Source organism: Tasmannia lanceolata, unplaced genomic scaffold (assembly GCF_043159265.1).
Source record: "Tasmannia lanceolata isolate RefF3 unplaced genomic scaffold, GAP_Taslan_0.1 ptg000015l, whole genome shotgun sequence".
In the NCBI taxonomy this organism is placed as follows: domain Eukaryota; kingdom Viridiplantae; phylum Streptophyta; class Magnoliopsida; order Canellales; family Winteraceae; genus Tasmannia; species Tasmannia lanceolata.
Genome location: NW_027518692.1, coordinates 51,843,688 through 51,855,692, shown reverse-complemented (window position 1 = coordinate 51,855,692; position 12,005 = coordinate 51,843,688). Strand labels below are relative to the sequence as shown.

At 40.1% G+C, this 12,005-nt stretch overlaps 1 protein-coding gene across 1 annotated transcript; it reads right to left on the bottom strand.

The window, feature by feature from the left end:
* Positions 1-1,841: 1,841 nt before the first annotated feature.
* On the bottom strand, positions 1,842-8,445 carry LOC143845945 (uncharacterized). Its single transcript, XM_077354344.1, has 7 exons — positions 8,235-8,445; positions 7,840-8,155; positions 5,768-6,349; positions 5,514-5,570; positions 3,521-3,670; positions 2,651-2,781; positions 1,842-2,089 (listed from the first exon to the last, which is right to left on the bottom strand). The coding sequence occupies exons 1-7, from the start codon at positions 8,308-8,310 to the stop codon at positions 2,010-2,012; spliced, it is 1,392 nt and encodes a 463-aa protein (XP_077210459.1). The 5' UTR covers positions 8,311-8,445; the 3' UTR covers positions 1,842-2,009.
* Positions 8,446-12,005: the final 3,560 nt, after the last annotated feature.

The window sequence follows — 12,005 nt, the reverse complement described above, 5'->3', positions numbered from 1 at the left end:
TTTGACCCGCACCCGCATGACCCACGGGTAACCCTAACCAACCCACCCGTTTCCCAGGTCTAGAACTACCTAACAAAAAGCTCCATAGAGTACGAGAGGTAGAGTCATGAGACAGTACGTTTCCTTGTACCCAGCCATCAGCCGTATCTAGGCTGCAGCCTTCCCCGGTTTTGTTTTTCCGCAAAAAACGTGTCTACAAAGGGAAGGTGGAATTTTCTCTCTCCGCTTCCGATGTGAGACTATTATAATCAACCTGTTTGCCAGGTCTAGAACTACCTAACAAACCGCTCCATAGAGTACGAAGAGGTAGAGTCATGAGACAGTACGTTAGGGAAGGTGGGGGTATACACATATAGCCCAGGAACCTTCTCTCTCCACTTCAAATGTGGGACTATTATAATCCACCCCCTTAAAGGTCCTAGCGTCATCGGCTCCTCGCTGGCACACCGTACTAGAGGAGTGATACCAAATTTGTAACGCCCCAGCCACCGTATAAATGTTGTCTAGTTCTAGGCCGCAGTCCTCCCAGTTTTGTTTTACCGCAGAAAACACGTCCACATAGGAAAGGTGGGGGTTTACACATAAGCCCAGGAACTTTCTCTCTCCGCTTCCGATGTGGGACTATTATACTAGTTACTTAAGCCTGCGCACTCCTTTTGTTAAAATAGTGGTCTTGTGTTTGTACTCTAGAGGAGGCCCATAGGAAAGAAGCTAAGGCCTCCTTAATCACCTAATTTGGCCTAGTGACCAAGTCAGCTACCAACGAGCCTCGGACGTGGGCGATCACCCGGTGGCTTTGGTGATTTGGGTCAAAACTGGCCGAACGCATTGAACTAAAATTGATTCTTGTCTATCATCAAACATTCTCTGCTCTGTTCTTAGTGCTTTAGGATTCAACCTTTCTAGGCTCGATCAAGTACCCGAAAATCTAAAAAGATTCAAGGACTCTGAACTCCTTCACTGCAGATGGGCAATGGCTGCAGTCATAAATTTTATCTGCCCTGTTATTGCCATTCTCATGTTAATTCCAAACATATCTAGTACCTATTTATCCATCGTTATGCAGGTGCTGCTTGTGTTGAAACAATTTATAAAACTGATGAAGCTCTGATGCAGTTTTCACCTTTTTGCTGTCAAACACTTCGCGATTCCGATTTTATGCAGTAGCCGTGTGGCAATGCTAATTTATAGATAACCATATGCCAAATATAGTGTTCTACTCATTTAAAATTGAGCGCTGTAAAGCCTATAGGTTTAAAGATATGATCGATTATATACAAAAAAATTATTGGCTCAATCCTAACCCAGGTAAGAGTCAGACTCAAAAAAACTTGGTCGAGTGCTTGACCAAGTTTTGAGTGAACTCGAAATCTAGGCTTAGTGGATTGCAAATTCTTAGTCCTTGGTTTTATTTTATGTTTATATTCATGTATGTATGTGTGTGCACATTTTTGTTGAGAAAAACCACCAATGTGGAAACTGTTATGTAATAGTGTCGGCATGTTTTGCAGGCAGGGATCTTGGTGCAAGAGGCGTTGGGATTGGGTGATTGGGTGAAGGCTCAAGATGTCAAAAATGGTTTCTACCCTCTACTATGGTCACCCAATTCAAATCACAAAATTTTGCATCTTACGTATTTTTCGCTTACTCATTGATGGTTTTGTTATCATCTGTTCTATTTTTTCAGGCAAGCTTGCTTTGTTGGCTTTCATTGGCTTCTACGCTCAGCATATCACGGAACAAGACCACTGGAAAATGTAGCAACCCACTTGACCGATCCGTGGCACAGCAACATTGGACATCCTGATCCCATGAAACATTTTGCCTTAATGAGGATTCAATTTTTGTCCAACAACACTGTAAAACTCCTTGTAATCTATGTATGGGTTACTTTGTTGTTTCCTGAGTGCCTCTTTTCTTAGTCCATATACAAAATAGTGTGGAAAACTTATATTTTTGGTACTGGTAAAAATACCCTCTTCAAATTTATCCCACGACAAAAATTACAGTTACAGAAGTCCAAGTATGATTGAGAACATAGCGACAACCCATGGATGTTGTACACGCAGCAATGTGGCGGAAGACACATCTGTTGGAACAATAAAAGCCTATTAGTCAAATGAAGCCAGAGAGTTTATATCTAAAGTAGCATATTAAGCATGGGCTCAAATTTAATAAACAGGAAAAAAACCCAACTAAACTCCGTAGTTTCATAAAACAATCAAGATTCCCAGATTTATTCATAAGCAAAATATAACTGTCATTTGGTAGTAGAAGCACTGCAGCATTGTTTTTTTTTAATGGTGAAGCACTGTAGCTTTGTGATTCATCAAAAATTGATTGAAAGATTTTTTTTGTTGATAAATAACATTTGAAAGAAGTCTTTTAATACTATCTGTGTTTATATATTGTCACTAATTCCATCTAAAAATCAACTTCTAAAAATTGATTTGATGTATTTCAAATGCGATCCTACAATTTCACGAATTCCTTCACTTCATGAAATGCATAGTTGTTCACAGTATACAGTTCTTGCCTTATTTGGGGACCAAATCCATGACTGTTGTGTGCTTATTCTGTAATTATTGAACTTTACAGACTGTCCTGATCTTACTATCGAAATATTTATGAATTCGAAGAGATGGAATACCTGGAACTGTGCTTAGGGTAGATGGGGTTGGTGGAACCTTGGAATTTATATTTTGTATGGCTTGAGAAATGGAAGCTGATAACCCAAGGTATGACCTTGTGAGCTGCTTCACTACAGCTATTCCCTGGGTGCTGCACAGAATATATAAATTTTAAACTTTAGTTACCTAATCAATTCAAGCATGGATGAAAAGTAAGAAACAGAGACAAAATCTCTACATAATATGGAAGAATTTATATCAAGGGGGCTTCCATCTTACTGTGAATGACCATAAAAGTCATAATTGCTGGTGATTTTCTTTTCTTTTTTTCCTTTTTAATGACCGAAGGTGTTTTGTTATTTCATTGTAGGTAAATTGGGATTGAAACAAAAACCTCAAGGATACAACATAGATCACCAGAAAATTCAGCTACGTACTCCCTGTCAAAGATGCCTCTCAACATATTACTTTACTCCAAGCTTACATATTATTAATATCCAATCACGCTATATCTATATGGAAACCTAAGGAACTTTGTAATCCCAACATTAAAAAAATGATGAACATTCTGATACCTGTATATGAGATTTGATCATTTGATAGGTTAAAAAGACATTCACTCTGCTTAAGTCAGCCGACTCCCATCAGTTTGTAAATGACATGGAAGGGGTACCATTTCTTGCACCAATGGGGATACGAAACTAAAATTTGAGTAAGTCCCATGGACTACTGGCTTCCTCAAATCATATATTTAAATCAACAGATCTTGGATTTACCCAACAGATTTTTGATTTACCCAACAAATCATCATAAGAAAAACTACCTGCTCTTTCCATCTAACATAAAACTGAAAATAGAAAATATGGGCTAACAATAAGCTGATGATTTACCTGGAACTAAGCACGTGATTATCACCATTTTTCCCAGTGTAGAGTGCACTAACCCAGGTTGCGTTGAGCAATGTCTGCAGAACTACAGACTTCTTTTTGTTTGAAATAGAGTTATGCGCCATTATTACGTTTGCAGGAACAGTTCCAAATCTGTTAGCAAAGAAACAAATCTCTTAAGCAGTGTACATATTTTATATAAAAGTGCATCTTGAAAGACAGTAAATAGAATACCAAGCAAAACTGAAGACTGGCAATACAAAAGAAATGCAATGAGAAGCCTGTATGCTTAGTGGTTCATTACCTGTTAAAATTTCAGATTTCAAGAAAGAATGATGGTATTGAAAAAGTTACAAGCTTTATATGATGACAATGCACTTCAGTGTATTAATTCCTAACTGTTGTGGGTCTTGTAAATTTTTATTCTAGTATCTTTCAACCTCAAGATAAAGGGAAGACCCAGGCTCGATTAGGCTTTACCACCCAAGGCTTTTGTTTCTCAAAACCTCTTCCCATTGACAAGGAACTTGTGAAATAATTACAATTACGTAACCTCTTATCATTGTTTATTATTATCAAAAGGAGTACATTGAACTCCCTAAGATCGAGCTAATAAAGTAGCTTAAGCAGGGTAGCTTGACATTATGTATGTTGAGACAACTACGAGGCTAACTTGCTTTAGATGTCGAGGAACCCTAAACATCAGAGTTTGCTATGATGCCTCACCTATTTCAAATTATAGCGTTGAGAGGATATTACAAGACAAACAGATACTCTCTGTAAATAATGTGGTGCTCCTCGCTGGAATATCTGGTCCATAAACTACACTGAAGAGGTTTGTTTGTTGGTCCTGCAAATTTATATTCTAGCATCTTCAAACTCAAGATAAAGGGAAGACCCAGGTTTGATCAGGCTTTGCCACCCAAGGCTTTTGCTTCTCAAAACCTTTTCCCAGTTGACAAAGAACTTGTAAAATAAGTACAATTACATAATTGTTGTTAGTCATCATTGCTGATTATTGAGGAGGAGTTCATTGGACTCCCTAAGATTGAGCTAATAAAGTAGCTTAAGTGAGTAGCTTGACCTTATGTATGTTGAAACATCTGCGAGGTTAAGTTGCTTGTCAAGCAACCCTAACCATCGGAGTTTGCTATGACACCTTCCCTATTTCATATTATAGGTTTGAGAGCATATTACAAGACAGACAGATGCTCTATTACCTGGTACTCCTCCCTGGAATATCTGATCCATGAACTACACTGAGGAAGTCTTCCACAAGAGCCCAACCAACAGATCTACGACTGTGAGCATCTATGTTCCTTGAGTTTAGCATCTATTCATCCTTTTTTTACCCAAATAAAGAAAGAATTCTGAATCCCATCAATATATTATATCCCTTGAGAGAGTTATCCAAATGGTGGAATACTGCTGAGAATTTCGAGCAGTGTGGACTTCAGTCAAGAGTTTCCACCACCATTAAGGGGCCATTTGGATACACGGACTTTAGAATCTTGAATTTCCTCAAAATTGTAGATGGGAGACGAGAGAAGAAAGAGACCAGCCGTCGTTTTCTGATTTCTCCCCCTTCTTTCCAACAGCAAGAGAGCAGCAGATCGTCCCATGTTTTCAGGTTTTAGAAATATTGGGATGGGAGAGAGATTTCTAAAACTTGGATTTCTTACTTAAAATCCAAGAAACGCTGTCAGGAGTCAGGACAGCATACAGCAGCTTGATCATGAACCCTCTTTTACATTGTTTTCAAACTAAAACCTGGATTCTAAAATCCGTGTATCCAAACGGCCCCTAACTGTTCTTGGTCACTGATCTGTGTACTTGTGACTTGTTGTTTTGTTTTCATCTCTAATTTCTACACGATACTAGAGCTAATAAGTAAAAAAATCATTGCTATTTGGTCAGCACATAGTAATATGATACCAAGAAAAAGGACAGTTTTTAAAAGAGTTCGACTTCCTAGTATCATTTAATCAGAACTTACATACAGGCTCCAGGATAACCACTGATTTCTCTGCAACCCCCTTGAGGGCACAGATACCTGCACAACCCAAAAATGATTAATTTATATTTTATCAATTTATTACCAAATGAAAACCAAAACATAGATTTTGCAGTGAGCCAAATCCTTTTTTTTTTTTTTGATTGGTGAGCTGGGATCGAACCTGAGACCTCAAGGTTGTGAGACAAAGCCCCAACCGTTGAGCTACAAGCCCAACCCCTGCAGCATATACTCACATGAATTCATTTGTCGACTTTGTGGACCATGTCTTATTATATGGACCTTCAATAGAGTAAAGCAATGCAGTATCTTCCTTGATGAATGCAATATCCCCCAAGTCCTCAACAAGGCACCGGAATGCACCAGAGTGACCAAAGTACAAACTGTTTGAGGAACACGAGCCATTCTCTTTTCCGCACCCACTACATTCCCCCATTCCTTCGAATTCTGAAGGTGCACAAACTGAAGAGAAGAACTCTGAAACAATCTCATGATCATTTGATTGCTTAGAATCAACAAATTGTTTAAGATGATTAACAGGATAGTTCCATCCTGTTGCTGTCGAGTATCCTCCATGGCAAGACCTCCGCCCTTTGAAATCTTGTAAGCTGATTCCCTGGTTCTTTTCGCAGGTCTTCCTGTGTACGACTGCCACAGAGTTGTAGCTCTCAGCTTGATTACAGTAAACCTCGTTTGCAATTGCTTTCATGGAGTAATTCATAAGTGCAATGTAAGCCAATCCAGGATCTAAGCTTATCAAATCTGCTTCACCATTTCTAATCGACTTCAGACATTCCTGGGTTGTTTCTCTCTTAACACTACGGAAGAAAAGAAAAGGGAATATGGAAAAAAGAATGAGCATAAATCAAATGAATAAAGGTTAATCAGAAAGCATTTTGATAAAATTAGAATAACATAATAATGACACATGAGCAAAACATTCTACAGATAATCATCTACACTTGAATGTCAGACGTTCAATCTTCAACATACTGTTGTACAGAATATTTCAGTATATGGAAAAATCATTAACTGCCTAGAGATAAAAAAAAAAGATTTATGAAGTGAATATAATAGCAGAGAAGAAGGGCCTTTTATGACAGTATTTCAGTATGTAAAAATGGTAAATTCAGGCAGTGAACTCCATTTTGCACAGCAATTTGAATACCCAAATTTAAGTTAGATTGACACTCGAATCTGCTAAGGCAAATGGGCAAATAATGCCAGTTTGTCATTGTGCTCCAATTACAAAAGGCAGAGAAGGAAAGGAGCTTGGAAGGAAGTGTTGCCCTTCATTCCAGTTATGCAGGATAATTTTTTATGGACAAGAACCTAATAAGAATGAAGCATTGTAACAGCAAGGAATATAAGATAGAATATGGAAACTATGGTTCTTCAAATGCATGATTGTTCAGAATGGTTCTCACAGAAACAGATATCAGTCCCCAAATAAGGGAAGGAGGAAAATATTGAAACTAATAAAAGAAAATAAGACACTGATGAGTTTCCATGGTACTGTAATTACCAGATTGAATTCAAGCAGTCGATTGCATTTCTCTGGCAAGTGAACCATTCTATTTTTAAGTTCAGCTATCCAAACCCCTATTAGATAGGGTTAGAATTTAGATGCATTGAGTGAGGGTGGCCACTTCGGACCAAAATACACTGGTCACGGAAAAATTGAAACAAATAAGCTCTATGAAACGCGTTAGCGTATGCCCTAGAAACTTGTCCCATACAAGGCTGGATCCCACCCAGTCCCATGCCTAGGCAGGCCAGGTAGCCCTTTCCACAGGTTGCCCCTTTCCTAGCGGGCCACTATATGGCAACTTAACTCTCGTGGCTTTCACCCTGGCATTTTTTTTTTGAAAGATAACCAAAGATTCATTCCACTAAGAAAAAAAAGTACGAGGGGGACGAGTAGTCCCAAAAACCAGAGCATACTCTGGGAACTGTTTAGATTGCGAATAGATCTAAGATAACATGGCAAGAAGCTCGGAGCATATTTCACCCTGGCTTTTTTTGACCAGGTAGCCCTTCCAAGTACGTAGTCCTCCCCACAGATCACCCCATTATGACTCGACGCGGTGGTTGCTCTGATAGGTTCCTAACCAATACACCAAAAGCTCAAGAGCTAATGTAACTCGTTAGGCTAGGCGCTTTAAACATGACCCATACTAGGCTGGATTGCAAAGTGGCCAAAATCGACTGAGTTAGGTCCCCAACAAACGAGTCTTTAAAAAAGAAATCAAATAAAATGAGCCCTCGGACTCCCCGACTCACTGGTTTAGGAACTATTTGCGCTTACCATTTCCATACATAACCATCAGTCTGCCTGAGGAGGCTGATATAATACTGACAATCCACGAACTCATCTCTCACCGCACACCATTTCACGTTCAGTGTTTCGGTTTCTTCCAGCGGCGGCGGAGTCTCTGGAATCTCCACTGGCTCCTTTTCTCCTCCTCCGTCCGGTGCCGGAACTGGAGATATATCATCTTCTAATCCAGGGTCTTTTTCCAGACCCACCGACCCTGTTGGGCCCGGCCCTGTTGGATCCGGAGAAATGGGACCTGGAATCCAAACATCTAACCCAGAATTAGGTGCTGGAGCTGGCCCAAGACCTGTCACATAAGAACTTTTATTAGACATTACTATACTCTGATATATTTTCGAAGATCTTCTAGATTGGGATTCACGTACCTTGGATCGTGGGGTGGAAGAGAGAAACCCATGAGAGGAGGAAGAAGACGAAGACAACAGTTTTTCGGATCTGCATTTGGAAATTTCAGGGGAAGAGATACGAGGAGGCGTGTTCATATCAATGGTCTTTCAAATGAGTATTGCTGTTATTATTAAAGAAAGTGAGATACGAAAGCAATTGACAAACTCCAACGTACTTGCAAAGATTATACAGGGATGATCCAGTAAATGTACTCTACACTAGAACTTGGTGTATAACCATCCCTATGTGCCTGTTGATAGGCCTGAAAGTATGAATAATCCCATTTGCCCACACAACTTTTTTGTGGGCCCACTGCCTCTAGCTTTTGTAGACCATTAAAATCTCACAGTTTGAGGTACTGAAAAATCTGATCGTTGGTGACTATGATATGGGATCTGAATTCTGAACTCCCTTACAACAATATGCACGTGTTACTGATTAGAAGGCTCTACACTAAGCTTAGGTGTATCTCCAGATGGTTGACTTTAATGATCAATCAACATTAATTAAACAATGGGAATCCAGATTTAGTATTTATAAATCCCTTGAGCAGACCACGAGGTAGACCTGGCAAAAAGTGACCCGGACCCACGGGTCCACCCGGCCCGCACGTAAATTTACGGGTCCGGGTCACCTGTTGGTGACCCGTTAGAAATTGACCCGCGGGTCCACCCGGCCCGTCAAAAGTGGGCCGGGTCGGGTGGACCCTCGGGTGCCCGTAAAAAAGTGCAAAAGACGGTTTTTTTACTTTTTTCCGTAGTTTTCTCGGTAATTGACATATTTTATATGTAATTTTTTTACTTTTGACCTTTTTACGGTAATTTTTCATTTCAAACTTAGAAATTCTGAGAATATTTCAAAAATCCGTAATGATTACTTCTCTTTATTCTTTTGTTGCTAGCAACCTTTGCCCCAGACCGTACTTCACCCAATCTTTGCAGCAAAGGAGGGGCTACAAGCCGAAAAATAGCCCAGGAGAAGGTGGCTAGCAAATCCCTAAATAAAAAAAAAACTCTTAAAAAATACGTCAAAAATCCGGGTGACCCGCGGGTCGACCCGGCCCGTACGGGCCGGGTGCGGGTCCAATGTCAATGACCCGTAGAATTTTCCGGGTCACTTTGACCCGGCCCGTTTGACCCGGACCCGTACGGGCCGGGTCAAATCCGGCCCGGCCCGCCCGTTTGCCAGGTCTACCACGAGGTGCCAGTTTTGTCTCCATTGACTAGATCTGTTTGTAACCTTGGATAATTTTTTAGTGGGGAATGATAAACTGAAGGGCTCCTTCGAAAAAATCAGCTGAAGGGTGCACCCAATGGATCCATGTCATCAAAGTACGTTTATTATTTCTTTACTTTTATATTTTTCAGTGCTATTATAAATGTTCTTTGACTATGCAGAGATGATCTGCATCTAATGGGGGCACAGTTGCAACTGGTTTTTGCAAGGGCGCCCTTCAGTTTAGGATTCCACTTATTTAGCTATTTAGACCTTATATTAAATGCAGGCTTTGTGTTAGACATACTAAAGGCTAATTAATACAAGTAGGCATAATATAACTAGCCCCATGGATATCTTTTTTGCTATCCCAATACTCCTTCGATATAGCCTCGGATCATATCACAGGACCAGTATCTTAGAGGGCGAAAGAGGAGCAAGCCACTTGGCAGCACCAGTATTGACGAATAGGTGCGTTGGTATGAAGCTCAAAACTTCCACCAATGCATCAGAATTTTAAGCAAGGTATTAGAATGTCTGGAATACTAGGATTATGTAGAAAGATCGAACTAAAATGAAGAAAGAGATAGAAAGCAAAGAGGAAACTTCAAATGTTATGGATCCTCTCATCTTTTCTAAGAGAAAAGAGTTGGTATGTTAATACAGAAGTGGAGCTTTTTGGTGTTTTGATGAAAAGGTGGCATTTTAGTGTGTTTCTAACAGTTTGCTTTATTTACAAAACAGCCTCAGTGCTTTTTGAAAGGTGAATTTTCACTCTTCCCATCAAAAGTGAATAGTCCCACATAAGAAAGTGGAGGAGGTTTATGGGTATATATTGTTATCCACTTCTCTTGCTTTGTAAAAGAGAAGAGGAGAAAATGGGCCTACATGCATGAACCACCAAGTGGACCAGGTGAGCTTTTGGCTAAACCACATGTGCGCCGCCCGGCGCAGCTCTGACGACAGAGCACCCAACTTTCATCTGCAATTCTTCCTCTTTGCCATCACTAGCGTCAAAGGCAACCTCAAAACCAGATAGCCTTGGCATCACTAGCGTCAAAAGGCAGCCTCAAAACTAGCTAGCCTTGACATCACTAGCGTCAAAAGGCAGCCTCAAAACCAACTAGCCCTCGATTCTCAAAGTTGGAGTCTCTCCATTGGTTTGACTAGATACCTGGAAACCAGGTCTTATAGAGCCACTTAGTATCTCGAGAAATCTATGAAGATCGAATTGGGTCTCAATAGGAGATTCGATATTTGACTACCAATCACAAGTTTCATGTTGGATGCAGTACTCATACTGGAAATTACGATCAAAGATTACTCTATAAATCTCCATCTACTTCATAAATACCTTCTAAAACTAAAACATTTTTCAAACACAAAAGTTCAATATCTTCCCATGATTCCCCTATCCAAAATTTTATTTTGTTTTTTGCCCTTACCTTTGCTGTTCTAGAGGAAAAACGATGCCGTTATTTAACAAATAACTTCACCATTATTAACAAATAACTCTGCTGTTATTGGCTTTTTTAAGCACATCTTTTCCTACTGACGTCAAAATACCTTTGCCATTATTTTGCATTGTGTCCGTTTGGATGTGATCTTTCGCATCTGTAATGTCTGAAAAACGACTCTTTTCTTAAGGGGTGTCTTATAAAGGGTATATTGAACGGACTTATTTGACATTCATTTCTGCTTGTGGATGGTTGTGTGGTTGTTAGTTGCCAGCGTAAGTTGTTTGGCATTGATTTCCTTTTGTGAAGAAGCTTAAGCCTATGGAGATGGCATTATTTAGTCTTTTATACTTTAAACCCCCCCCCCCCCCCCCTCACTTGTGGCCCCTCTCTCTAGGGTCGGCCTGCACGTGGCACATGTGGCCCCTCTTTTGGGTTTGGCCATTGCATGTGGTTTTTGCTATCAAGGAGATTTGAACTCAAGACCTTTGGCTTTTGATACCATGTGAAACAACCGGTTACTCCAAAAGCTTAAGTTGTTGGAAAAGGCGTTATTTAATCTTTTATACTCTAACACCTCTGTTAATGGTAGTTAGGGATACATCGTACTACCACTACATTTCCGCTTCACTTTTATTGATCATTGGCTGCTATAACTAATTGAGATGGTTCATCCTACATCTCAAGATATATTTGCTTGGCTTAAGGAAAACTAGTTGAGGCATGATGTCTTGATGGCTGCGTTCCAAGGCCTCAACAAAGGATTGGATCGAGTAATTACCCCGCGCAACAAATCCCCTCTCAAGAAGCACACTTTTCACGAAGGGGAGTTGGTTGGATTTGTGAGTAGAGCGCCGAGGAAATCTAATCAAAGGCCTAACTTCTATGCCTCTTCTGATCGACTAATGGATTCATATGTCATTGCCAACATTCCCGAGCTCTCTCGGGGAATGGAGTATATGGAGAGAGTTGAGTGGGCACACATGGTAGATGATGTGGTTGAATCCAAGAGGATTCCAGTAGAGACATAGGTGCCATTAGTGGTTGCCAAGTTTAAAGACCGAGTGGCAGATTGGT

Excerpts from the sequence above, each read along its gene's own strand:
- LOC143845945 (XM_077354344.1), bottom strand. The coding sequence starts at position 8,310 with ATGCAGATCCGAAAAACTGTTGTCTTCGTCTTCTTCCTCCTCTCATGG. Across the intron at positions 8,156-8,234 it reads CTTCCACCCCACGATCCAAG|GTCTTGGGCCAGCTCCAGCA; the intron begins GTACGTGAATCC and ends CTTATGTGACAG. Across the intron at positions 2,782-3,520 it reads AATCACGTGCTTAGTTCCAG|CACCCAGGGAATAGCTGTAG; the intron begins GTAAATCATCAG and ends TATTCTGTGCAG.